The 27,906-nt window shown below is 38.1% G+C and overlaps 1 protein-coding gene across 13 annotated transcripts in view; it reads right to left on the bottom strand.

Moving 5' to 3' along the window:
- Positions 1-27,906, bottom strand: part of sox6 (SRY-box transcription factor 6) — a 524,097-nt gene that overhangs the window by 30,868 nt on the left and 465,323 nt on the right. For 9 of the 13 annotated variants that reach the window (XM_016993151.2, XM_008107320.3, XM_062977163.1 and 6 more), the window contains 2 exons: positions 16,939-17,088; positions 4,710-4,818 (listed from right to left, as the gene is read on the bottom strand). In XM_016993151.2, the coding sequence (XP_016848640.1) occupies positions 4,710-4,818; positions 16,939-17,088 (259 nt within the window). The remainder of the gene's footprint in view (positions 1-4,709; positions 4,819-16,938; positions 17,089-27,906) is intronic. The other 4 variants (XM_008107357.3, XM_008107343.3, XM_003214737.4 and 1 more) reach the window with 1 other exon arrangement.

The following is a 27,906-nucleotide window of genomic DNA, read 5'->3' as shown; positions in this document are numbered from 1 at the left end:
TTGTTGTTAATTGTTCAGTCGCTTCCAGAGGCGGTCCAACCATAAGGCGAACTAGGCACTTGCCTGTGGCGCCATCGTCCCAGGGGCGCCATCGTCCTGGGAGGAGGGCACCACTCTCCACCTCCTTCTCTTTTGGGCCTTCCGGTGGCCACGCTGGGCCTCCCGGTGCCCGTGCTGGGCTTTCCGGCTGGCGCAGACCCACCTTCGCACAACGGGAGCCCACCTTTGGGGCCTTCAGAGATTGTGAGGTCTGTGAGAACTTGGAAGCTAGGTATGTGGGGTTTATATATCTGTAGAAGGTCCAGGGTGGGAGAAAGAACTTTTCTTTGAAGCAGGTGTGAATGTTGTAATTAATCACCTTGATTAGCATTTAATGGCCCTGTGGCTTCAAGGCCTGGCTTCTTCTTGCCTGGGAGAATCTTTTTTTGGGGAGGTGTTAGCTGTCCCTGATTGTTTACTGTCTGGATTTCTTCTGTTTTCAGAGTGTTGTTCTTTATTTATTGTCCTGATTTTAGAGTTTTTTTTTAAATATTGAGGGCTATCTGGGTTATCTAAGTCCACACTGCCCTATATCCCTGTTCAATGTTTAGTGCTAAATTCGCAAATATAGTAATTTCTACATAACATTACCATGTATTGAACTGCTTTTTCTATTGATTTGTTGTAAAACATGATGTTTTGGTGCTTAATTTGTAAAATCATAATGTAATTTGATGTTTAATAGGCTTTTCCTTTATCTTTCCTTATTATCCAACATTTTCACTTATCCAACGCTTTTATTTTTCAGTGACTGGTTGGGGGGGGGGGGCGCCAAAATTCTGTTTCCCTACACTTGAAAAATACCTAGGGCCGGCTCTGGTCGCTTCTGATTCTTTGTGACCTCATGGACCAGCCCATGCCAGAGCTCCTGTCAGCCCTCACCACCCCCAGCTCTTTCAAGGTCAAGCCAGTCACTTCAAGGATAACATCCATCCATCCATCTTGCCCTCTTCCTTTTTCCTTGCTTTCCCCCCAGCATCATCTCTGCTACTCCAGCACAAGGGTTACAAGAGTCTATTTCCATAAAGTTTTTATTTCTGGATAATCTAGCTAAAACCACTGAAATCACCTGAGCTCTGAATCTGCCTGGTTGTTTCCAAAATGTTAGCTAAAAATTGAATCAAAGACATCTTATAGATCTTTTACTGGCACGATTAAACCCAACATTTTGAAAAAGCCTGGAACCGCTATGGAGGTTTTCCAAGATAGCATGTAAGGAATATAAAATGAAAGAGATTACGGTAAGTGTCCTTTCTCTAAAGTCCTATAAAGAAGTTAAGTAATCTTTCTATAAAGTGCTAGAGAGTTGTAACTTTGAAGGGACCCAAAGTGGAGATAATATGGAACATTACAGAGGTCTCTGGATCACAACTCCCATCAGCCTTGGGCAACGAAGTCAATGGTTATGGTTAATAAGAATGGAAGGCAAAAAAAATCTAAAGTGTCAGACATTTTCCCCTCCCTGTTATTTGTTACTTCAGAAAAATTAAAAACAATCACTAGTTTTCCTCCTCTATACCTGCCAGCTTCTCTCAGGCCCCTTCCACACAGCTGTATAAAATCCACATTGAACTGGATTATATGGCAGTGTGGACTCAGATAAACCAGTTCAAAACAGATATTGTAGATTATCTGACTTGATATTCTGGGTTATATGGCTGTGTGGAAGGGCCCCCAATAGGGGACTTCCTTTTGCTCTTTCTTCCATCTGAGACATACATCTATGCTGGTATCATTAATTGACCTGAACCTGATCATGAAATCAGATAATGCAGCATTTCTCAACCTGGGGATCAGGAACCCTGGGGGGGGGGGTCGCGAGGGGGATGTCAAAGGGATTGCCAAAGACCAGTATTTTCTGTTGATCATGGGGGTTCTGTGTGGGGCATTTGGCCTAATTTTATCGTTGGTGTGGTTCAAAGGCCTCTTTGATTGTAGGTGAACTATAAATCCAAGCAACTACAACTCCCAAATGTCAAGGTATATTTTTCTATAAACTCCACCAGTTTTCAAATTTGGGCATATTGAGTATTTGTGCCAAGTTTGATCCAGAATTATCATTGTTTGCTACCATAGTGCTCTCTGAATGTTAGTGAACTACAACTCCAAAACTCAAGGTCAATTCCCAACAAAGTCTTCCAGCCTTTTCTGGTGGTCATGGGAGTTATGTGTTCCAAGTCTGGTTCAGTTCCATCATTGGTGGAGTTCAGAATGCTCTTTTATTGTAGGTTAACTATAAATCCCAGCAATTACAACTCCCAACTGACAAAAATCATTCCCCCTCCAACCCCACCAGTAGTCAAATGTGGGTGTATCAGGTATTTGTACTAAATTTGGTTGAGTGAATAAAAATACATCCTGCATATCAGATATTTACATTACGATTTGTAACAGTAGCAAAATTACAGTTATGAAGTAGCAACAAAACTAATTTTATGGTTGGGGGTCACCACAACATGAGAAACTGTATTAAGGAGTTGCACCATTAGAAACCCAGGTCAAATAGATACAAATAGATATGAATCTCTAAAAGAGGATGAGTCTAAGTTCTTGAGGAACATGTGCTTTGGAAAGAAACACAACAAAAAAGGACTGAAAAGATGCAAGCCAACAATGCTAAAAATGCCAAGTAACCAGCTCATCATTGAACATCAAAAGGGACTGAGTTGCTAGGAACTTGGATCAGAATTTTTCTCCTTTTCTCCAGAACCACTGAGATAGCCAGAGACACTTGGCATATAGCTTTAGAGAGAAAGTGGGTTTGTGGCATCACCAACCTGGCTTGTTACTGAAAGTTACAGGGATTTCATGATGGTGTTTGTGCACAATAGGATGGTTTGTTCAGCAACAAATCAAAACATCTGATGCCTGAACTGAAGGAAAAAACAGAACATCCATCCACCCAAACTCCACAACACAAAGTGACTGGATAAGCAACTGAACTGTATTTAAATTGAGAAACTGCACCCCAGAACTAAGGGTATCAATCAGAGTGGGTAATACATACACATTTGTTGTCCAAAAGAGAACAACAAGAAACAACCATAGGAACTGCTGCCTCACCCCATTCCATCAGGTGAAAATATTACCTCCATCTGCTCAAGGACCAGTCTAAGATACTACAACCATATACATGTTGGAAAAAGAACTCCCTATTCACCATTTAATTTATATGGTGAATAGGGAGTTCTTTTTCAAACACCCTGTATTAAGGAAACACGGAAAGGGAAAGGATGAGAGAGAAAGAAACAGCAACAGGTAAATCCAAGGGATCTCAAAGTGTTAAATTCCCACTAGAAAAGCAAGTACTAATGTGTTTTGTTATCTTCAATCTTCACTGAGTACAATGTACAGATTTCTCAAAAAGTTATGTTATTATGTCATCTCAAAAGAGACAGACAAAGGAAAGTATGAGGTGGAAATACATGTCTGCATTGTTCTCTGTTTGTTTAGCTTGTTTTTATTACCCCATTATTCTATAAAACTCAATCAAAATAAAACGTTTTTTAAAATTGAAATTGGATATAATTTTAAACTGAAATCAGACAAATTCAGTCACTTATCAACAGTATATCTAATAGACCTGTCCACCAATTAAGGGCTTTTAGCTGATTAATGACATTGTTTTTAACTGATCAATCCAAGCAGCTAATTAAAATAAACATTACAGTGTGCAGTCTTTAACCACTGAAATCAATGGAAACATTTCCACTAGCTTCAATAGAATCAAGACTATAACCCACAGGCTCTCAATGAAGGTAATGTCTTCACAAAAGTATATTCCCTCAACTAATCAGTACAGCCATGAGCACTCTATATCCTTTCATACTGCATATATCTAATTAAAACTTCACTATAATTAATTCTGCAATTAATCAATGAATTGAATAATCTTCCTTGTTCTTTTCTTCCCAACAGCAATACTAATATATGCCAAAAAGGACTGTAGTGTGTATTTGGATGAACAGGGTCCATTATTACTGGTTACAGAATACTACCTATAATGATATGAGCAGGTGATCAGCTGGCTACATCATTCAACTCAGCAGTATCACTTCTGTTGCCAAAGAGTGGAATGGCTTTTGAGAATGTGATAATGGTGGGATTAATCCTGGGATTATTCTCCAGATCTTGAAAAATGTTACCTTTTGTTCACTGGCCATGCTGGCTTAAAGCCTCTGGGAATTGTATACCAAAAAGGTGACTTTTTGAATTTCAACTATTCCTAATTTACTTAAACCAACTGATATCCACACTCAACTCCTCATGTGAATGTTTATGCGAACAACCAGCATAACAGAGAAGAAACTTATGAATATAGCTTGATACAAAATCAGAAATCCTCAATCATGGAACCTTGTCCAATATGATACTACTCCAATGAGCAGTGAAATGCATATATCAGCCAGCTGAAGTAACATGTAAAGTGACTTAGGGATTGCTTTATGAGAACAGTTGAAGTAGACCGTAAATAATGAGCAGAGAATACATATTGTATGACACCATTTTAAAACCAAGACTTATGCTTGTACATGTCACTAAAATCTATGCAAAATGCCTCAAAGCTGTGCATAGGGACATGACTGCACAATGTTCATTTAAGACATCCAGTTTTAAAGTGCTCAAGAAAAGTGATGCTCAGCGACAGTATATTTCTTACAGTAACTCACCCTCTGCATCTTCAGGCCTTGTAAGATCAATGACTCCTGGGCCTAGTTTTCCATCTTCACCAGGTTTCCCTGATAACTGAGGGCCTAAATTCTCAAAGCGTGTTCTTTCCTGCCAAAGAGAAAGGACATATTCACATGATATTATTCTAGATCCATACTATTCTGGTTTAGTCAATAACATTGACTTTGGTTTCCTCTGTCCTGACCTCATTATTAACGTTCTTTTAAATTTCTTTTTCCAACATTGTCTTGGAAATAGACACTGCAAGCCACCTGGCTAGAAACTTCTTGGTTCAGTACATTGCCTAATATCACCAGTAACAACAGTAATCTTTGTAGGCCTCTTTCTTTTTAAAGAGGGAATCATAGAGCAAATTAAACTATAGACATGAATTTGGAATCCAGAATCTATAACTCAGGTTTAAAAGATTGACCAACCCTGATAATGACCAAAAAGTTTTGAGAACTAATTGGCCTATTCAATTTAAGAGAATACCCTTATACTGATAATAAAAAGCTGTGCATACTAAAGACATAAGCCAGTTCTCAAGCTACATTTACACCATGATTCCTTCTTTCTCTTACTATGGGCCCTTCTAGACAGGCCCCATATCCCAGGATCTAATTCCAGGTTTTCTGCTTTAAACTGGATTATTTCAGTCTGCACTGCCAAATAATATGGGATAAATAGAAAACCTGGGATTAGATCCTGGGAAATAGGGCCAGTCTCGAAGGGCCCTATGTTGTCCTATGCTGAGTAACAGGAACCCTGTGGAGGGATCCAACTGGATAGCCCTTGCGGTCTTTTCCAACTCTGATTGTATGTGCAATGTCTAAGCCATGTATTGCTGTGGCGAAGTATGGTGGTATGGGAAATAAAGTATTGAGGAATTGGTGGTAGTTAAGGTAAAGGGTAAAGGTTTTCTCCTGACATTAAGTCCAGTCGTGCCTGACTCTGAGGGTTGGTGTTCATCTCCATTTCTAAGCCGAAGAGCTGGCGTTGTTCGTAGACTACTCCAATGAACAACGGCATGTTGGCCGGCATGATTGCATGGAGCGCCGTTACCTTCCCGCCGGAGCAGTACCTATTCATCTACTCTCATTTGCATGTTTTTGAACTTCTGGGTTGGCAGAAGCTGGGGCTAACAGAGGGGGCTCTCTCTGCTCCCCCAATTCAAACCTGTGGCCTTTCGGTCCAGAAGTTCAGCAGCTCAGCGCTTTAACATGCTGCGCAATCGGGATATTATTTCCTAAAGGTTGTGAATATACAATATTTCTGATTTTTTTGTCTGTTGGAGGCAAGTATGAATGCTGCAATTAGGGGGAATGATTAGCATGTAATGGCCTTGCATCTTAAAACCTGGCTGTTTCCTCCCTGAGTGAATTTTTTGTTGGGAGGTGTTAGCTGGCCCTGATTGTTTCCTGTCTAGAATTCCCTTGTTTTCAGAGTGGTGTTTTTTGCGATATTTTATGTGCTTCTACTGTCTGTGGCCCTCAGAAAACAGAGGATTTGCCAGACTTTGGTGATGGAAATACTTTGTTGGGAGGTGTTAGCTGGCCCTGATTGTTTCCTGTGTGGAATTCCCCTGTTTTCAGAGTGTTCTTCTTTATTTAGTGTTCTGATTTTAGAGATTGTATTGTTCTGTTTTATTATACCACAGTAATTTTTATATATTCTGATTTTAGTGTTTTTGAATAGTTGGAGCCAGATTGTATTCATTTTCACAGTTCACAGCAACACAATAATAATAATAATAATAATAATAATAATAATAATAATAGTAATGATACTAATAATAATGACTTTGGTAATACACACTGCTTCACTCCCTTCTCAGCTTCTTTTCTGGAAGAATCGTTTCTTGGGAGATGTTAGCTGGCTCTGATTGTTTCCTTTGTGAAATTTCCAATTTCCCTGCTTTCAGAGTGTTGTTCTTTATTTACTGTCCTGGTATTAGAGATTATATTGTTCTGTATTATTCTATCACAGTAATTATTTCATATTACAGTAGAATCTCACTTATCCAACATTCGCTTATCCAATGTTCTGGATTATCCAACGCAGTCTGCCTTTTAGTAGTCAATGTTTTTGTAGTCAGTGTTTTAAATTCATTGTGATATGTTGGTGGTAAATTTGTAAATACAGTAATTACTACATAGAATTACTGCGCATGGAACTACCTTTTCTGTCAAATTTGTTGTATAACATGATGTTTTAGTGCTTAATTTGTATAATGATTACCTAATTTGATGTTTAATCGGCTTTTCCTGAATCCCTTCTTATTATCCAACATATTCACTTATCCTGCTGGCCTGTTTATGTTGGATAAGTGAGTCTCTACTGTATATTGATAATCTTATATTATCTGCTTAGAACTGGATTATATGAGGCCCCTTCTTCACAGCTGTATAAAATGCACACTGAAGTGGATTATATGGTAGTGTGGAGTCAAGATAATCCAGTGCAAAGCAGATAATATAAGATTCTAAATGGGTTATATAGCTGTGTGGAGGGGCCTTGAGTCTACACTGCCATACAATCCAGTTAAAATCTGATAATCTGTGGAAGAGGCCCAAGTGAGGCCTAACTGTGCCTGTCCCCTGGGCTGAGTAGGTTGCTAGGAGACCAAGTAGGCGGAGCTTAGCCTTCACACTGGCAGCAATTGGATAAAAACTATTATTCCTCTCCCTGTAATTAGGACTTTATTTTTCTTTTCTTTTTGTTGTATCAACCTAGAGCCATGGATGATGGGTTGTGTTGTCAACTTTTGAGGTTGGGGGGGCCTGTAGTTTTGTTGTTTTGTCCGCTGCCCTGATGCCATCACTCTTTTATTCTGAAAGGCCATTGGCAACAGCAGCACATATCTGGATATTTAATTCCCTTTTCTCAGGTAAGGATTAGTATAGACTCATATAATGCAGTTTAATTGCATTGAACAGCATTATGAGTTTACACCAGGCATGGTCAAACTTTGGCCCTTCAGATGTTTCGGACTTCAACTCCCACAATTCCTAACATCCTACCGGCTGTTAGGAATTATGGGAGTTGAAGTCCAAAACACTGGAGGACCAAAGTTTGCCCATGCTTGGTTTACACTGACCATATAATCCAATTGCAAATTGCATTATATGGCAGTGGAGATGAGGCGGAAAAAAAAAATGCCCATGGCAGGGAACCTCTGGTTCCAACCTATGTCTTACCTAATATTCTTAATCTTTTTAGTATATATGAAGGGGAACATTTGATTATTTCACAATGAAGCTTTGAACAATCTGTCACAGCAGAGTATGAAGAAGGGCAGGTGGCATTATTATGATGGAGTCATGAAACACCAGAACAAGAACACCAGAAATGACTGCCAAGCAGCAGTAAATAATCAGGCTTCCCCTTATATTTCTTAAATGACCTTTGGGGAGAAGACAGGTATTTTTAAAAATGTGATGATACAGAACTAAACAAGTACTTTCTATTATAATTTCCTACTAATATAGTGAAAAAAGTTACCACTGGTACAAGTACCATCTCACTCTTAAGACATATACACTGGGGCCTTTGAGAAAACACACTTCTGAATTTTATGCAAGAGGTTTTCAAAGGTAAGTATTTCAAAGAAGGAATACTAGATGACAGAAATAGTACTATTAGTTTGTCAAGGAATTTGAACTGAACCTCAATGGGAATTTTAAAAAGAGAGTAAGCAAGAAAAAAACAAAACAGGACAGCACTTCTTCCTAGAAAAATAACGTCTTTGAATTTTGGTAACTGTGTATAGTAATGCTGAAACAACACCACTACAACAATAAACATGAGGAAGTCTGTACATCAGCAAGGCCCTACATTACTGGTGGGCAGATTCAATCAAGCGAGCCACAGCTCTGAGTTTGCAAGGCCTGAGCAGTGACTTGGAGGTCTCTCACTCATAGAACTGCCATACATCGAAGTTAACCTGGTGGCAGTTTACAAGAATATAGCCCTAACATAGTTTACAAGAAAAGGCCCTCAAAATACTAGAGAACAAGGGCCTTGCAACAAAATGATCTCACCACAGTGATAGTCTCGGTGGTATTATGTATCTATAACAAAGTGTTAAATGGTTATAATTAATTTATTATTCTCATGGAAAAACACAATGTGTTTTCCCTTATGCCTTGCTGGTACTTCTTAAGGCTGAACTTGGCATTGTGTTTGTTGTTCATTAATGTGAAACAATATTGAATGTCATGTCGTCTTAAATTTACAGACATAAAGTACCAGCTTTCAGTTTTGTGAACAGTTTCTCTGTGTTAAACTTAATGCATTATGCAGAAGAAGAGTGCAGATTGCTGTTCAGTCTATTGTTCAATGACCTAGTTCTGTACTGAGCATATTAGATAGACATATTAGAAGGAAAACAGTACACATTTTCCCTTTGAAATATGTCTAAGGAACTTGGCATTGCTCTTTTAAAAAATACCAACTTGAGAGTTAATCAATAAGCAGCTCACAGTCAGCTGCTCCTATCTCTTTGTTTTGGTTCTGTTTGCTAAAAAGTTTTCGAATACAATTTTCAGAAAGTGGTTTGATTCCCTGGTATATACAAGCATTTAAACAATCATGGGAGAAACACGAAACATAACAACACACAATGAGCAAAAGAAGAGTTATTTTGGATCAGACCAAAGCCCTATCTACTAGTGTTGTATATGTGTATGAAATTGCTTTCCGTTTCTGTTTGTTTCATTCGTATGGCCCGGTTTCTATGCCCCTCCGCCAAATCCGAAACCAGTGCCCATCTTAATGAGCTCTTTTGTTTCACTATCCGAATATACAAATGCATTTGTCGCATTGGTGGCAATGCCTAGGCTTAAGATACCAATGATTCTGAGAGATCTCCCTCTCAATATGTGGAGGAGATTTTCAGTTAAAGAATAGGCAGGCTGCAAGGCAGGCACTGAGGCAGGTAAGAGGCAACAAACATGGCCACAGCAGGCATGCTCCCAGGACCACTCAGGGACTGCCAAGTGGAATGAACAGCAGCAAAGCAAACGGTTTTGTTCTGCATTCACTTTCGTTTCACTGCTTCATCCATGTGGGGAGGAGTCTGCCATACCGTGCAATACAAATGAATGGTACGGTGCAAAAGCACAAATGAAAAAGATGAAACAAATATCCCTATTCTACTATCTACTCCAAAGATGTGTGGCTAACCAGATGTTTCTGGCAAGCCCACAAGCAAGTGTTCCTAAAAGAGCATATGCCAAATTAGCCATATGTCATTCCTTGAAATGTCGGGGAAGGGCCACTTGATGTTGGGAAAGGGGCATTTCTTAAACGTGATTGCACCCAGGTTGAAGTCCAGACACCTCCCCTCAACATCCACACTTTTCTGAGAGAATGTCCAGATGCCCTGTGGGACTATCCGGCAGCGCACCGGGACACAAAACAAAACCTGGCCACCATTCATCCTCTCTGGAGCTCTCCTGGTGCATAGAAATGATGTGCCAGGAGAAAGGGGGAGGAGAAAAATCGCTCCTTTCTATTCACCAGGAGAAAGGGGTAGCCAGGAGCAAACCCCTTCTGAACAAATCTTGCAAAGAAAATCCCATGACAGGGTTGCCAATTATTGAAAATGACCTGAAGGTACACAGGAGCAAACAACAACAACAACAACAACAAAAGGGTAAGAATAAATATTTATCAATTGCTAAGCAAATGGCAAAATACACCCAACTGTTGAAACATTTGCTGCCATTCCTTCTGGGGCTTGTATCACATACATCCTTAGCTACAGGATGTGACACATGGGTAATTTTCTCAAGCCCAACACAGCTTCTGCTGGAGCTAGTGCAACAAGGGCTATGAGTCATGATGCTGCCCCTCCCCTATTCCCTTGTTGTAGTTATGTCCCTTTAAGTAATTCCCTATGCACCTGTATGAATGCTAAGATCTGACAGGGAGGCCCTCCCTGCAGTTCTGCTATCGTCACAAGTGCAGTTCATGAGAACGAGGGAGAGGACCTTCTCGGTGGTGGCTCCCCGGCTTTGGAACGCCCTCCCCAGGCAAGCCCCCACATTGTCCTCCTTCTGGAAGGAATTGAAGACTTGGATGTTTAGCTAAACCTTTGAGAATGTCTAGCCCCAATGATCTGCAATTAATGACACAGCACTGCACTTTCATCCCATGCCCTTGCTCCTGAGATACAACTTGCACTATCCCATTCCCTTGTTCTTGTTTACAGTTGGCCATGTTTTATAACAGTTGTCACCACAGGTTAATTGGCACTATTATGAGTTTAAATTTTTGTTTTAAATGCTATTAGTTTTACTTTTGTGTGTTTATTTTATGTGTTGTTTTAGGCACTTTGTGTCATATGTAAGTCACCCCAAGTCCCTTCAGGGAGATGGAAGTGGGGTACAAAAATAAAGTTATTATCATTAATTTCTGAATGATGGCAATCCTGAGGCGAACCAATCATGGGATATTCTGGAGCTATTCCATGGACAAGTGGGGAAGTGAATCCTGGTCTCCAGGATCATAGTCGAACACTCAAATTCAAGTGTATTCACCCATTATCTCCCTATTCTCAGTCTCCACCCCTAGCGCTTGTTGATGGGTTTGTCTATCTGAAAACAAAACATATTGAAACAGTTGGGGATAAATGAGATGACTTCCTAGGTGGCAAAGCACTTGGAGAACCAGGAAAATGTAAAGCTACACCTTATTTGTCTCTCTACTTGAGGAACCAAGTAAACATAGCAATTTCATAAAACTTCTGCTAGTGTCCTGAGCCCTGGCAGCCTTGTTTTAAAATGTGAGAGATAAAACAGTCCTTTAAAAAAGTGTTCTCTACTTAGCAGATAAATAGCATTTTGTGCACTGTGTTTCTATTTCCATTTAAAATATGCCTATAACGAGTATCAATGAGACACATGAAATTTTCATGGCAAAAGTAGCTAAATATCTTAGGGTGGGAAAAGCAAAGGAATATTCCACTTTAAAAAAAAATTCAACGGAACCTTCTATGTATCAATATGCACATTTGAAGTATCCTTCTAGTCATTCATTCCTTTTGATTTTCTCTAGAAAATATTCTGTGCTAAAAAGGATGTTTCTGAAAGAATATCAATATTTTGACATTGAAAGAGAAAAGGGAAAATTATATGCTAAGGCAGAGGAGCTGTTAAAGAAGAGAATTTTACACAGTAATAACTCCTCAAAGAATTGAGAAGAATTTATCATTCTGTATTAATCTTCTAAAATGTATCCTCTAAAACACACTGGCCATTATTACAATATTGCCCCTACACAGAAACATTCAGATATATGTACACACCTACAAATATATGCAAATGCTAATACATAATGCTTATAGACACACACACACACACTGCACTCATCTATTTCAAAGTATATTTCATGGCAATCGTCACTAATTTTACAAGCTGGAATGTAAAAATGTATTACAATCTTACTAGTGAATATAAATGTAAGCAACTTCTGATGATGGGAACAATTTAGGTCAGTGGCTCCCAAATGTTGGTCCTTCAGGTATTTTAGACTTCGGCTCCCAGAATTCCTCACTGTTGACCAAGTTAGCTAGGACTTCTGGGAGCTGAAGTTCAAAACAGCCAGAAGACCAACAGTTAAGGACATTTAAAACTGAACTAAATTGAAGTTATAATAATAAAATTATTGTCTTAATATTGCCTGCTCACATTTTATCCCAGTTCATATTTGTTACAGTATTTATCGATGTATACACACACACACACACACACACACACACACACACACACACAGGGATTTTTTCCATATTTTTTATCACAAATATATGAGAAATGGGGAAGGGTACAAGAGTGGACATAGAACAGATATTTTTAACATCTTATTCTTATTCTTTGTCTTATTTCATTATTCCATTATTATCTAATACAAAAAAAGGTTTCTATAATGTTAAAAAGAAAAGAGAAAAATAGCATTTCTTTTCTAATCTAAAGCAAAAGAATAGAAAAATGAGTGTATAGTGTTTTGAAATAAAGGAGATAGAAAAGTTGAGAAATGGAAAATAGAAAACCCTAACTAACACTTCCTATCCTGTCTCTTCTCTTTTCTTCATAATAAAGAATCCCTATTATTTTTGTCATAAAACATCTTATTTCTGGTAGATTAACTTTCCAGGATCCCTTGGATATCATTGACTTATCTTATCACTAACTTCTCTATTTTTTCTTTATTTGTTATTCCTACATCCCTATACTACTAATTTTCCCTCAATGCTATAGAAAACCCAATATTTTCATTTTCTATTCTTTTTTTAAATAGTCAATATAGGGCTGCCATTCTTCTTGAAATTTGGAAAGATCTGGCAATTGCATAAGCCTAGTCAGTTTGTCCATCTCTGCCATTTTTGTAAACCATAAATCTTGTGTGGAAATTTCTTTTTGTTGCCAATAGTAAGCATACCCAATCCTTGCTGCAGTTACCATGTAACTGGGATTATTCTTGTTCATTAAAACTACAGTACTCCTTGTAGGTTGAGCGTAGACTATATGTAGGCAGTCCAACAATCTGCAGAAGGCCACATGATTCTTAGATTAGTCAAAGGTGGTAGTCATATGTCTTTTTTAAAAGTAAATTTACAATAAGAATTTTCCACAGATACATATAAAGGGGAATATTAATTCGGCACATGATTACTAAGAAACAAAGAGGGCTAATAAGTCTAAGACTTATCTGTTTTTATGTACAAACCAGACTCATTTGACTGATGAGATATTTAAAAAATACTTTCATCACTTCTTTTAAGGTATGTTTCCCTGGGGGGGGGGGGGGGTGACAACAAACTATGGGCAAGGTTTGTTCTGCTAACAGCCAGATCTTCATTTTCTATTCATTGGCACGATAAGGCACTTATTTATGCATTGTCAGGCACAAACATGTACACAGCATAAAAGTTACTGAAAGAAATTAAAGCCTCCTTCGCTATGTTGCAGGACTGCTGGGCTAAGTGCTTTGAAATGATGATGTATGAGGTAGATGTTGCATATTAAATAAAGATATTTAAATGATAAAGCCCCTTTAGTGAGCACTGATAAATGATAAATGTTCCAGGCCACGGGGCTGTGCCATCCATCCTATTCATGTGTTACCACAGTCAATGGTGGAGCATCCCCAGTGATGACAGATGGACTCTGAGGTTATTATTCCCTTATTACCAGAGTCACCAAATCTGTCAACTCTCCAAACATTATGTTTTAAACTTTGTGTTACATTAATAACTTTCTTTACATTTCTCAGATGGGAATGATCAATTCTGTCCTCCTGCGTACAAAGGGAAAATGAGTGGAAGGCAAGGAAGATGTCGAATCCTCCACTGGTGTGAGCAGCCGCACAGCAGGAAAGGCAGCCAGTGGGCGAGGGTGAGGGGAGCTACTGGAAACTTCAGCTAAGTAGAACAAATATAAAATTGTGATCTCGAGGAAGAAAAGTAATGATAACAGTAAGCACACAATAATCGCTTTTCTCTGCACTTAGGTAAAAGCTGAATTTTTGATGTGCACAGTATATTTTCATAAAATTTTATATACTATGTTTTATACACTTATTGGCTATTCCATAATAATGTGTGCGCTAACAGTAAAATTGCTTTCAAATTTATGTGTGTTATTTATTCGTTCCCACGTAACAATGCTTTTTGTTGTAAAAAATATTCTGTTTATTAATGTAACTTTACAACCACTGCATCCAAGATCCGTGGTAAATTAATGACATTTTTATTATTTTATAGTGTCATTAAATTTTTACTGATCACTCCATCAAACAGAAGCCATAAAGGCCATAATGTAAACTGGGACACTTAGATCAGGGGAGCAGGAAACCATTCCATATAGTCTGAAGTAAACGGCTGGCTATAAATGATATTTATACCATCTTTAAGCATGTGAAAATACTTGGACAAGTTTGGCAAAACTGTTTCAGTAGTGCAGTGGATTGTGTACTTAAATAACTGTTTACTTGCTAGCAATCCGAGAAGTGTGTGTGTGTGTACAGGGGGCAGGGGGTTAAACCATATAAAATATGAATGATTACATCCATCTCTTCAAAAAACGTATATGAAATGCTACCCCTTCCTTTTGGATTACCACAACCGATCAGACTATAACCATTCCTCAAATTATTTCAACATGCTTTTCTCTGCTTTTTTCCACATCTGAAATTTATGCAGACTGAACTGGAAAATGACATACATGCTGATCATTGTGTGAAAGGGCTTTCTTCTTCCCCTTAATCTTTGCAAACAAATACATTTTGTTTTAAGTAGACATAGCTGGAAACTGACGTAATATGATTTATTTCAAGGGTCTAGCAATTATTTAAAGAGTCAATTTTGAGATTCGCTATTAATGTGGATCATTTTCAGAAGCCACACAGCATAAATGGCGCTTGGACAATTAACAAAGCCTGCAGTCAATATTCCATTCGCAAAATGTCCTAGTAAGTCTATAACCTTTGTCTACACACATTACAGCCATGTTATTCCAAACAAAGCCCATTAAAAATACCAGTGGCTTGCTTGGTGCTTGGTACCTCCTATGTTCACACACAGGGCATAAGCCAACAGAAATGGATCATGGTAAAAGAAATAAAAAAGAAAAAGAATGGAAGAATGAGAGAGACAAAGAGAAGGGAGGGAGGGAGGGAGGGAGGAGAGAGAGAGAGAGAGGGGGGGGGTTATAAAAGAGGAAGTACTCAGAGTTGCTGCACTGATAATCTAGCAGGTATTGTAGCATTATATCCCAAATAAAGGAAGGGTGGTACTTTTGTTTCCTATGAAGGTGACTTAAAGCAATGTTAATAATGCTGTGCTTAAAACATTCAAATAGAGCTATAGTCTCTCTGATAGACTTGTTTAAACGTTTACCTGAACATACACAGGACTGAAACCTGAAATAGGAATGTTGATGATACGTAGCCTCTCCTCCCGTGTCCCTGAGCACTTATATATAAAGTTGCTTCTACATAGCCAATTTAGCTGGGTCAGAAAGCGTCTTTAAGAAAGCTGGTTCACTTAGGGGTGCCTACACAGTGCACAAACTAGCTGCAAGCTGTGGCAGAGTCCACAAAGCTTCATTGTTCCGGATCCTCCTGAACCTAGAATTGTTTGTTTTCTTTACTCCTCCAGCAAAATGTGCTGCTTGAAAACAGTTGGTAAGTGCTTGAATAACAGCAGAGCAAGGCAAAAGAGGATAAATTATAATTCCCATGGAATGCTGTGCTTTCCTTGCCAGTGCAAGGCATTTGTTTACCTTCACTCAGAGTGGTGTATCCAGTTTCTTTCTGTGACTGCTGAAGTGTTTGTCTTATCTACATAAGTGCTCCTCATGCATCTTCCATATTTTGGCACTACATTGTTTATACACTGATGAACTGTGGTGGGTTTTATGGCTTGATCCAGAATTTCCAGTGAGTCTTTTAACATGCAGTTTCCAACTGGATGCAAGTTGGAGATCGCATTGTGGGCATATGTTTTGTATATACCCCAACCTCAAGCTGGCTTCAAGCCAGATTTAAGTGCCTGTGTAGATCGGCCTGAGTATAAAGATATGAAGCTTTGTAATAACATTCATCCAAATTAGATTAATACACAGAATCCTCAGTCCAACTTGCATTCAGGTGTTTGGGGATAATGGGAGAGGTTTTCTATATCTACTGATCCAAATTTTCGTCCTGAGACTGTTCAGATAATTGTCTAAACAGGGCTCTAGGGAATCAATTAAAATGGGAAATGGTGCTTTGGAATGTGTATAGTTGCTTCTATTCATCCTTGAAATTGTCAAGTTGCAGGTTATCTAAAATGTCATACAACATGCTTTGTGTCAAAGCATGGGGGGATGTCTAGAATCACTGAGGGGGGGGGGGGACGACTGTAAAAGCCAGTAAGGAAAGGAAATCTCTGCAGGTGGTTCATCAAGAAAACCTGTCATCAGATCAATATAGGGAGAGATAAAGTTATTTTTCTGCTAAGATTTTAACAGTTAAAACTAAGTGACCTTTTCTTTCCTTTGTCTTGGTCATTATGTCCCTGACAAGAAATGACTTCTGAGGGAACTGAAGCAAATCTGCCAGAAAGATATTTGTCTCAAGAATCCATGCTAGACTCATGTGCAGGTAAATTTGATTTCGTGTTGGCCCAATGTACAACATTTCAAATTATGATATTTCTCCAAAAACAAACAAACAAAATCTCACCCACAACACACAGGAAGAGAAAGCACTGTAGTCTTGGTGTTGTTGAAAGGAAGTGGCTTCCCTTGCCTCCTTAGAAGGCAGGTCTGAGATGAATGAAGAAACTGGAAACTTGGAGTGTTGGTGTGGATTGATGGGGTTTCTTCTGCTTGCCTAGGTGAGACATAAGCAACTGGGGTCTTACTGTCTGGAAGAGAAGGGTTTCTTTTGCATAGTAAAGGTAAGAGTTGTCGTCGATAGAAGTAATAGTGCCACTCTATTCTGTGTTGGTCAGACCCCACCTGGAATTCTGTGACCAATTCTGGACATCACAGTTAAAGAATGATATTCATAAGCTGGGACATGTCCAGAGGATGTTGACTAAAATGATCAAAGGTCTAGAAACTATGCCCTATGTTGGGGTATTTAACTTGCAGAAGAGAAGACTGAGAGATAACATGATAGCCATGTTTAAGTACATGAAATGTTGTCATATGCCAGAGAGAGTAAGCTTGCTTTGTGCTATTCCAGAGACTAGGGCATGAAGCAATGAACTCAAATGACAGTAAGAAATTCCATCTAAACAGATGCTAGTGATGAAAGCATTTTGAAAATAGAATATGCATCCTTGGAGGATGGTTGAGTTTCCTTATTCTGAGGTTTTTAAACAGAGACTAGATGGCCAGATCTCAGGAGTGCTTTTATTGTGTATTCCTGCATGGGAGGGGGCTGGACTGGCTGGCCCTTGGGATCACTTCATGTTTCTATGATTCTAACCTGTTGTGTTTTATGTTTTCTACTTCTTTAAATAGCTACACCTATGGCTCTTTCAGCTCAATGAAAATATTTTTCTGATCTCTAATTTTTTTTATGGAAGTGGCTCCCTCCCACTCACTCATTTATGGCAATCTCTATTTATATCACAAGTCTGGAAATACAATCCTGATGTACAGTAGCACTTGCCTGAATCCCAGATCAGGAAAAGAACTTTGGATCTTGGAGCAAACTGAGTTGGAGGTAGGACATTGGGAACTGGAACTGAGTTTTATTTAAGAAAGTAAACACTGATACATTTACTGCATATCAGTTTCCTTAAATAAACAGTATCAATGGGCTGGTAGAGTTTGCTAGTAACATTTTGATATATTTTTGTTTGTTATTTATAATTAAGTTTTGAATAAAAAATGAACAACTTGTGGCCCTCTAGATCAGTGGTTCTCAACCTGTGGTCCCCAGATGTTTTCGACCTTCAACTCCCATAAATCCTAACAGCTGGCAAACTGGCTGGGATTTCTGGGAGTTGTAGGCCAAAAATATCTGGGAACCTCGGGTTGAGAACCACTGCTCTAGATGTTGCTGGACTTCAATGCCTAGCAGCACAACATGAATGTTACCATTCTGGATGGGAATTATAGGTCAGAACCTTCTTGAGAATCACAGGTTGTACACCCTGATATAAATAAACATAAATTTTATAATAACAGTCCTTCAAACTGTTATTTGAAGGACAAATGTATGATTTAACATTAATAGAAATCCATATCTGTCCAGCTTATAGCCTATATGTTTGGCACTGTATAACCGATTTCATGTTATATGTTTTTTATTAAAAATTTATGTTTTAAAATGTTTCATTATTCCTGTGTTGTCTTATTACATATACAACAAACAGCTGGACATGGGGATGTTTTGAATGATCTGATTTGAAGTATAGGCTGTGTGGCGTGCATGAAATGCATTTGCAGAGCGGGTTTGTTTGTTTTTTGTTGTTGTTGTTTTTTTTTTTTTTTGATAAAAACTGAGAAGTGTTTGGTAGTCATTCAGTAAAGACATGCTTTGGACTTCACAACTAATGTGTTTGCTCCAGCCTGCACAATGTCTTGCACTTTTTTTTCCGGTAAGAATGCTCAAGGTGGCAGTCCTCATGGGGAGAAAGGGCAGGATACAAATAAAGTTGTTGTTGTTGTTGTTGTTGTTGTTGTTGTTGTTAAGGCTGACTTTTAACAAAGTTATGAGTATTGTATACCTGTCTTCCCCTTGCATTCTCCCATGGTATTCTGAAATGGCCCCAGACCTCATCAGGAAATGTTTATAGGATAAGATGACCAAAGGGAGGATAAATAGAAATCATTGTCTCTCTGCTGCCATGAACAGGGTTTTTTGAGACTGGAACCCCACTTCTCTATATCAAACTCCTTATTTAGCAATACCAGCATGCTACATTTGCAACAGAAAATAATAAGGGGCAAAAGTATTAAAATGAGATAATTTAGTCAGGACTGAAGTTAAAGGCAGGAGAATATTCAACAGAAGTATTTTTGAAAGTCATTATCTAGGGTGTTTTTATATACCTCCAAGCATTCTATTCACAATTCTGAACTACTGCCACGCTTGTAGTCACTCTCAAATAATAGACCTCTTCCAGTAAGATTATTTTCACCAAGATTATTGCTCGCAACAAAGCCCCCTCCCTTAAATAGAACACTTTAAGTCTTATGTTCATCTGGTTTTAATATGGTTTTAACCAATTGCAAGGTTATTTATAAGTTTGCAGCTCCCCAGTAGTTAGAGTTACGAAGCGTTCAGTCTTAAGCATATCCAGTTGTGTGGTAACCCAACTACAGCCTTCATGTGGTTTCGATCGTTTTATTTATCCACAAAAGCATGATCCATAGCAATATACAAACACTTTGGGATTAACCCTTTGTTTTCTATGAGCTGGATCATGTATTTCAGCAAAAACCTCACACAGATGGATTCTCATCTAAGACAAGATTCTGCAAGCTTCTGTTTTGATTAGTGAGGCTCCCCCTAGTCTTGAGAATGATAGTTATATGCCAATTCGGATCAGACCCATACTAAGTCCCAGGAAAGGGAAAGGATTGTTCTGTAACATAATACATTGTAAACCTATGCAGTCCAAACAGAATTTAACATGTCTCTGCTGAAATATATGAAAAAATGCCTAGATATGTGAAAAGTACAAGCTTAGATGTGTGACACAAATGTATCTCCCCTTTCTCTTCCTTCTCTTTCTTTCTACCAGCAGCCATTCATAAATTTGGAGATTTATTTCAATTGGTAGCATCTGGGTCAATGCCAATATCAGAAGACTAGATTTAATAGGCAAATGATCAAGCAGGAAAAACTTTGTATTCATGTAATGCACAAGGATCAACAAATATGTCACTTTAGGAAGACCTTTGCATGCCACACTTGTCTTCCTTCCTTTTTTGAATTAGGAGTGGATGGGTTCAGGAAATTACTAGGACAGCATTACTTCCCTTGACTTCTATCCAAGTTACTTTATTGTAACTTTTTGTTAATATCTGTAGCATGATTGTCTTCAATCCAGCAAGGCATTGATTGAAAACAAATACAGTAGAGTCTCACTTATCCAACACTCGCTTATCCAACGTTCTGGATTATCCAATGCATTTTTGTAGTCAATGTTTTCAATAAATTGTGATATTTTGGTGCTAAATTCGTAAATACAGTAATTACTACATAGCATTACTGCGTATTGAACTACTTTTTCTGTCAAATTTGTTGTATAACAACTCTGTCAAATTTGTTGTATAACTCAGAAGCCACTCTGAGTCCCCTCGGGGAGAAGGGCGGGGTATAAATGCATGTAATAAATAAATAAATAAATAAATAACATGATGTTTTGGTGCTTAATTTGTAAAACCATAACCTAATTTGATATGTAATAGGCTTTTCCTTAATCCCTCCTTATTATCCAACATATTCGCTTATCCAACGTTCTGCTGGCCCGTTTATGTTGGATAAGTGAAACTCTACTGTAGTATGATTTCTCACCTTGCCATTTTTATCGCATTGATTGAAAAGAAACAGTATGATTTCTCACCTTGCCACTTTTATCATCTAGTCAGAGACTGGTGCCATGCAGAACAGCCCTCTGAATGCTCAAAAATGGGGCTTATCTAACTTCCTTGGGAAAGGAGTTTCACAGTCTAGATGCTTTCTAAAAAAATCCTGTTATGTGCACCCAGCAACCTAACACCATGAGGTAATGGTCTCTTTCTGGTAGGTTCATATGAGGGAAAATGTCCCCAAGTCCTTTACAGCTTAGTAGATTTGACTAATAAATATAACAAAATGAAAATGGGGAATCTGTTCATTATACTTAAACTTAGGAAGCAAATCTTTCCTTCTTTCATTCTCAAATACACAAGCCTCCCTTGCTCTTAATCAAGGGAATGTTTTGAAAAGAGAAAGATACCTTTGCAAGTCAGGAAGAAGAAAAATATATATTCATTAATCTTATGAAAGCATTTTCCCCTGAAATATTTGTTAAACTCTCCTATAGGCATTAACCACTTGCAAGCTTTTGCAATCTCTAAGTACCTTTATATATGTATCTATCTATATACATTAATTTTATATATGAATTTTCCCCTCATATGTTTGCAGGTCTTTGCAAATCCTTTATACATATAGTGTGATGTCTCAGGGACCCTCGAGTCATGACCCCGCAGCCTTTATGGATCAGACTGAAGAAGATATGGGGTTTGTGCCAACTCAGCAAGATTCTGCTCCCTTCCAGATGTCCCCTGTTGACAGTTTTAGCCCAAAGTTAATTACAAAAGCCCTTAAACAGAGCCTGGTTCCCCGGAGAGTGCTCCTTTTGATAGGAGATTGTTTCTGAAAACATTCCGCTCGGAGAAGGAGAATAGGAGAAAAAGTGCACGATTAGCGGAGAGAGAGGACGCTAATTAGACCGATTCCCTTGAGAGTTTCCAGGGAGGTTTGCATCTGGCAAGTTGTTGTCTTCAGACCATTTCCCTTGGGAAAAAGTGTTCAGGCACCTGGTTTGAGGGGAGATTCGAAGTCCCTTAAAAGTTCTGCGCGCAGGCTGGCCATCGCGGTGTCAATGTGTCAGTTGGGAAACCAACACCATCTCTAGTTTCCTGCAGCGCGCTATTCCGAGTAGACCGGGCGTTGTGTCTCGTCTCCTTCCCAAGTCTGGACTGCGATTCAGTTCCACCATGACCAACTTTGCCTTGCCTTGTTATCCTAGCCCCGGACATTGAACCTGGGACTCTTGAAAGACCTTGCTTATTTCCCCACTCAAACTGTTTGGAAGTTTGAGTGTGTTTCGGTTATTGGGTTTAAAACTTTGAACTCTAATACTGGACATCTAACTTCATATTACTGGACTATATTTGATCTTTCCTAAAAGGACTATTGCTGAACTATATACTTTGCTTATTTTTGTTTGACTCTTTTATTTCTTTAATAAAGATATTAGATTGTTTATTGGCCTCCGGGTCTGGTTCCCAGTGCTCTCGCAGCTTAGAGTCGTCACATATAGATCCATGTACCTGTGTATCTGTATCCATACATATACATTATTTTTATATATGAATTTTCCCCTCATATGTTTGCAAGTCTTTGCAAATATCTATATAAAGAGAGATGTCTGGATAGATACCGTGTTTCCCCGAAAGACAGTGTCTTATATTAATTTTTGCTCCCAAAGATGCTCTAGGTCTTATTCTCAGGGAATGTCATATTTTTCCATGAAGAAGAATTCACATTTATTGTTGAACAAAAAATGAACATTTATTGTATACTTTACAGTAGTTGTTATCACAAACCAGCATAACCAGGCAAACTGTGAATCCTATCAAGAATTTCTTGTTACTACCATTATTTCCATGTACAACACTCTATGGTACGTACATTTACCAATCCTGCATGCTCTGGTGTTCTGTTTGGCGGGCATGCTTCCAAATAAAACTTAGCTAGGTCTTACTTTCGGGGGAGGCCTTATATTTAGCAATTCGGCAAAACCTCTACTAAGTCTTATTTTCTGGGGATGTCTTATTTTAGGGGAAACAAGGTATGAATATATTCTTACCTACCTATATATAGGGCTTGCAAATATTACAGGGAGGAAATGAACACACAAATATATATATATAAACATGTCTAGATAGATATGAATGAATGGCTTGCAAATATTGTAGGGGAAATGCACATACACACACAGAGAGAGAGAGAAAGGGGGGATTTGCAAATGTTTCAGGAGTAAATGCATATGTGAAATTAGTATATATAACTAGCTTTGCCCGTCCACGCATTGCTGTGGCTTATGGGAATCCTTTGTTGGCCAGGTGGAATAGCCTTGCAGTCTCAAAGCCTGGCCGTTTTCTGGAGTAGCTGGAGCTTTTTGTTGTATGAATGTAGAGGCATGGATGAGGGGTTGTGCTGCCAAGTTTAGTGTTTCTGGGATGTGTAGTTTTGTTGTTTTGTCCTAGGCCGAAATTTCATTACCCTTTTATATATATAGATTATAGATTTATATCTAGCTCTGCATTTTTATGTAGGCTTTGAATGTTTGCCTGTTACTATGTTGGAAACCAGCCTGATTCCTCATGGGGAGATAGGGTGGGATCCAAATGAAGTTTTTTATTATTATTATTATTATTATTATTATTATTATTATTATTATTATTAATTAGATTATTATTGATACCATATTGTTTTTGTTGCCCCTACTTTTCCACTTATAGAGCTAGTTTATTGTTTTTCTTTGAAATACGATAAATATTCAAAAATATTTAACCTACTGATGCCTCGATTAATGAAATTTTATTGGTATCTATTTTTATTTTGAAATTTACCCATAACTGCTACATTTCCCACCCTCGGCTTATACTCAAGTCAATAAGTTATCCCAGTTTTTTGTGGTAAAATTAGGTGCCTCGGCTTATATTTGGGTCGGCTTATACTCGAGTATATACGGTAACTGCAATTGCATGGGTGTGAAAACTCAATCCTGTCAGAATCCTTCCACTGTGCATTGTTCTGTGTCTTATATCATATCATTAGTCTGGTAACCCAACTTAGATCCTACAAAGGGGATTGAGCAGCAGGGAACTTTTTTGCCCACTACTTGCAGAAGCTACTTGGAGTTGGTTTCGGTTACTTTCACTTGGAGCTTCCCATTTAGGGGACCTATTTAATTGTTTTAATCTTATATTTATACTTGTATTTTGATTTTTGTATTTTTAAATTTATATTTTTATTATGTTGCTAGTTGTCTTGAGCCCAATTAAACAGTTTATAAATTAAAACATTAAATATATTAAAATGTGTTTTAAAAACTACATATGATCTTAAAAAATATATTTGGCATTAACAGCCTAACCCTCATCAATTTGCCAAAGCTTAATGGAATGAAAATGTGTTGATCAATCCCCGAAGGATAGCACCAGCCTGCCTGGAATCTCTAGGGAGGGAAAGCCCTCTCCCTTGTTTCCACTAAGTGAGTCTGAGAAGGTGTTGGAACAGAGAAAAGTGCTCTCAATATGATCTTAGAGTCTAATGGGCCCATATGGGAAATATTGTCCTTTGGATAACATGTATCCAAGGTACATAGGGCTTTATAGGTCAAAATCAACACTTTGAAATGTGTCAAAATTTATTGGGAACCAATACAGCCTTATATGGATATTTAGAAGCTGAATGTTTATGATATCCTGAAGATAATGAAGCTGGAGAATAATGAGATGTACTAATAACAGCAGCTTCATCTCTCCCAGTTGGAGAGAAGAGTAGAACTTGCTTAGGCGTTTCTTTGCTCACTTCAGTAGTATTTTCTAGCTACCAGTTTCAAGCATATCTTTCAACTGAACATTACTTTCTTTATATGCAGTAATCCTTGTAATACTGAAAGAGAAGCCTCTAAACAGACAGGATGGATGACAATAGAACAATGATACCAACATCATTATGCCATGTTTCCTTCTTGTTATCTACATCACTGCTGTGTTTTCCTGTGATTAATTCTGCCTCAAGTAAAATGTGCTGTTTACAGCTGGTGTCAGAAAGGGGGCATTATTGTATGCAAAGTTATATCAAGCATTGTATAAAGAAATATATGTGACAAACACACACACACACCCTATCCATCCCTTTATTGTAAATGAAAATAATATAGAAAATTAGTAATACGTAACTTTATTCCTTCTCCCAGCCACCACCCCTTCTTGACAATTAAAATAACCTACAAAATGCCTCAGAGTTGAGCCCAATGACATAACTCAAGTGTTTATGTATTTCTGTTTTTGAGGGCTGACATAATAAGGTGTCTTAAAAGCTTAAAGGCAGCCAACACAGCACTCCAACCCTTGTTTGCCCCTTCTTCACCAAGTTGCTTCCCAATTGACTTCAGCTCTCAAAGGGAAAATGTGGGTACCAAGTATGAGGGGATAAAATAATCCCAGTGACTTCTTTTTGACGTCTTATGGGCTTGGTTTCCAGCTTAATCCAGTAGAAGAAGGTGAAGCCCATGAATAGTAATGGTTGCATTTTTAAAGTGAGCACCCTGAAATGCCGCAGATGGGTGGGGCCTCAGAACAACAGTAAAAAGAGTGAGATTAGGCATGAACTCTTCTTCCACAATCTGGATAATTAAACTATACTCTATATGGGTTTGCTTTTGAAACCAATGTGGAAAAAGCTTCCATTTGTCCAAAATGCAGAGAGCAAACATTTTGTCTAGTGTGTGCTGGTCAGATTCCGTCAAACTCTGATCTTATGTCAGCTCCATTAGCTTCATATTTATTTCCGGTCTCTATGTAAAATACTTATTCCAGTCTGTAAAAGTCCTAAACTGCCCAGGACCAAATTAATTTAAGGACGGTTTACTCCCATGCAGGTTTGTCTGGGAATTAAAAACATAGCAGCAGTGTGGCTTCCTGCAGCATCTGACTCAGCCATATTTCTGGAAGGGACAAAATGCCTCTTGTACTCAAGCCACGTCATCTACATATGTTCTAGATCCTTTGAAACATAGCATACCTCATGGAAAATATTCAGGGATTTCTCATCAGAAATATGTATGTAGAAATCTTTCAATTTACCCATCACTATGGCTTGAGACAAAAAATCAGAAAGCACTCTGAATGAATGTCATATAGATCAGAATGTTACTATTGCTTTTAATAGGTGAACCATTGAAGCATGTCTCAATGCAATAACACAATGTAACACGATTTTTATTCCTGGGTTATAATGTCATTTCCTAATTGGTTCTATCATTAAAAACATGGAAAAGGTGTATTAACTGCAAACATTTTGTTTTTGTGCAACATCCTGCAGTACTTTCAAACCACAAACAGAAAATATTCCAAATTTTGTTACATAGTGTAATATTTAGATATAATACATGAAATAACCCTGTCCATTATTTCACATTTTAAAAATATTTGACCTTACCATGAAGAGATATGCACAGCTGGGAACACTATTGGCCTACATATATGAAACAGCAATGTAAAGTCTATCTTCTCTGTTACCCATTTTAAGTATGCCTTGCAAATGTGTCTCATCGTGCATCTTAAATGCCACTTTAAAACAATTTTCATGTTATTGCTGTGATTTGCTCATACTGTATTATTTCTTAACATCTTCTGAGCCACCCTGATAATTTGTTATATTAATGGATGGGAAATAACAACCAGTGACACAAAATTCAGTATAAAATTTCTACTGCACACAGACAACAGAGAATAAATATGCATATGTAATTGAAAACAACTTGCTAAGAATACCATTTTAAAAGTAAACTTTTGCAAACCCAAAGAACAGCTTGCTACATGTAAAGTTGAAACATCACTATATAAATAATTTGTCTATTAAAACAGTCCCTAACTATGGTGCACTGTTGTAAAGTTTATCTTCTCCAAAGGAGTTGTTATGGTCTATGAAGTCAAATCCATTTGACCAATAGACTATAACAAGTCTAGTGGCAATATTTTTTAAAGTGTTTTCAAATATCAAAACTACATTTTACATGTAAAGCACTATGAATGGAGCAAGAACATCTGAAGAAAAGAGATAGATAAAATATGCACATTGAGGAGAAAGAGTGTCTTGGCACATCAATTGAGAAAATGGTCAATTAACATGAGGTTTTCCATATATAAGTCAGCAGGGGCTTACTGCAGCCTATTTCCAGAATTAGTTTTGTAAGTCTGTGAAAAAATTTTTTTGTAAATCCTTCACCCCCATTTTTGTGCACAGAAAAATGTTTGCTTTTTTAAGGAATAGTGATGTTGTTGTGCAAAAGGGATTTTGTTTCATATAAACAGCATGTTTCAAAATGAGGACCCAATTGCATATTAGACTGTTTTGAAACTGGGTCCTTCATTTTGAAAGACTCAAAACACAAAAATAAAAATCACAAATAAGAAAAAACTCTTGACCTGAGAGGAAAAAAACTTTTAAAAAGTATTTGTTTTCATGTGAGAACCAAGTTTGTGAGTTCTCACTATGCTTAGTTTAGAATCTCTTTCCCATATATGAGTCTAACTAATTTCTTCTCTGTGGCTCTTCTCCAGTTCCACTATTGGAAGTAAGGCGGATACATAGTAGAAAGATGGTATTTTCAGGCTTCAGAACAGACTCCTAACAATCACATACCTGATCCCATCACTGCTCATTATTCTCAAAAGGGCCCTTCCAGATAGGGCCAAAAATGCAGGCCCTGTCAGACTTTTACCTGAGGCATCCAAACAACATCTCAGGTAAAAGCAAATTAATTTAGGACAAAGCAAGTAAATCATGCTGTATCCTGAATTAATTAGATACTCCATTACACCTGGGAATTTCTGAAAGGCTCTGTTTTATGGGGTATGAGTCATGTGTGGACTGACTACTGGGTACTCCTGGGGGCCAGTCCCAACACCCATCTTACACCTTTTGGGCTCCTGGAGCCAAAAGATGCAAGATGGCACCCACCCCCTTCCCAACTCTCCCTCCAAAAGCCTTACAAGAAAATAAAAACTTACCGGGCCGCCATGCCTCCTCTCTGGCAGTCCAGCTGACACATAGAAATGATGTGCCAGGAGGCAGGGAAATGAGGAAAATCGTTCCTGCCCCCACCTCCTGGTGTGTCATTTCTATGTGCCAGCAGGGCTGCCAGAGAGGAGGCATGGTGGCCTGATAAGATTTTCT

Source organism: Anolis carolinensis, chromosome 1, assembly GCF_035594765.1.
Source record: "Anolis carolinensis isolate JA03-04 chromosome 1, rAnoCar3.1.pri, whole genome shotgun sequence".
Lineage (NCBI taxonomy): Eukaryota > Metazoa > Chordata > Lepidosauria > Squamata > Dactyloidae > Anolis > Anolis carolinensis.
This window is presented reverse-complemented; position numbering and strand designations above follow the sequence as displayed.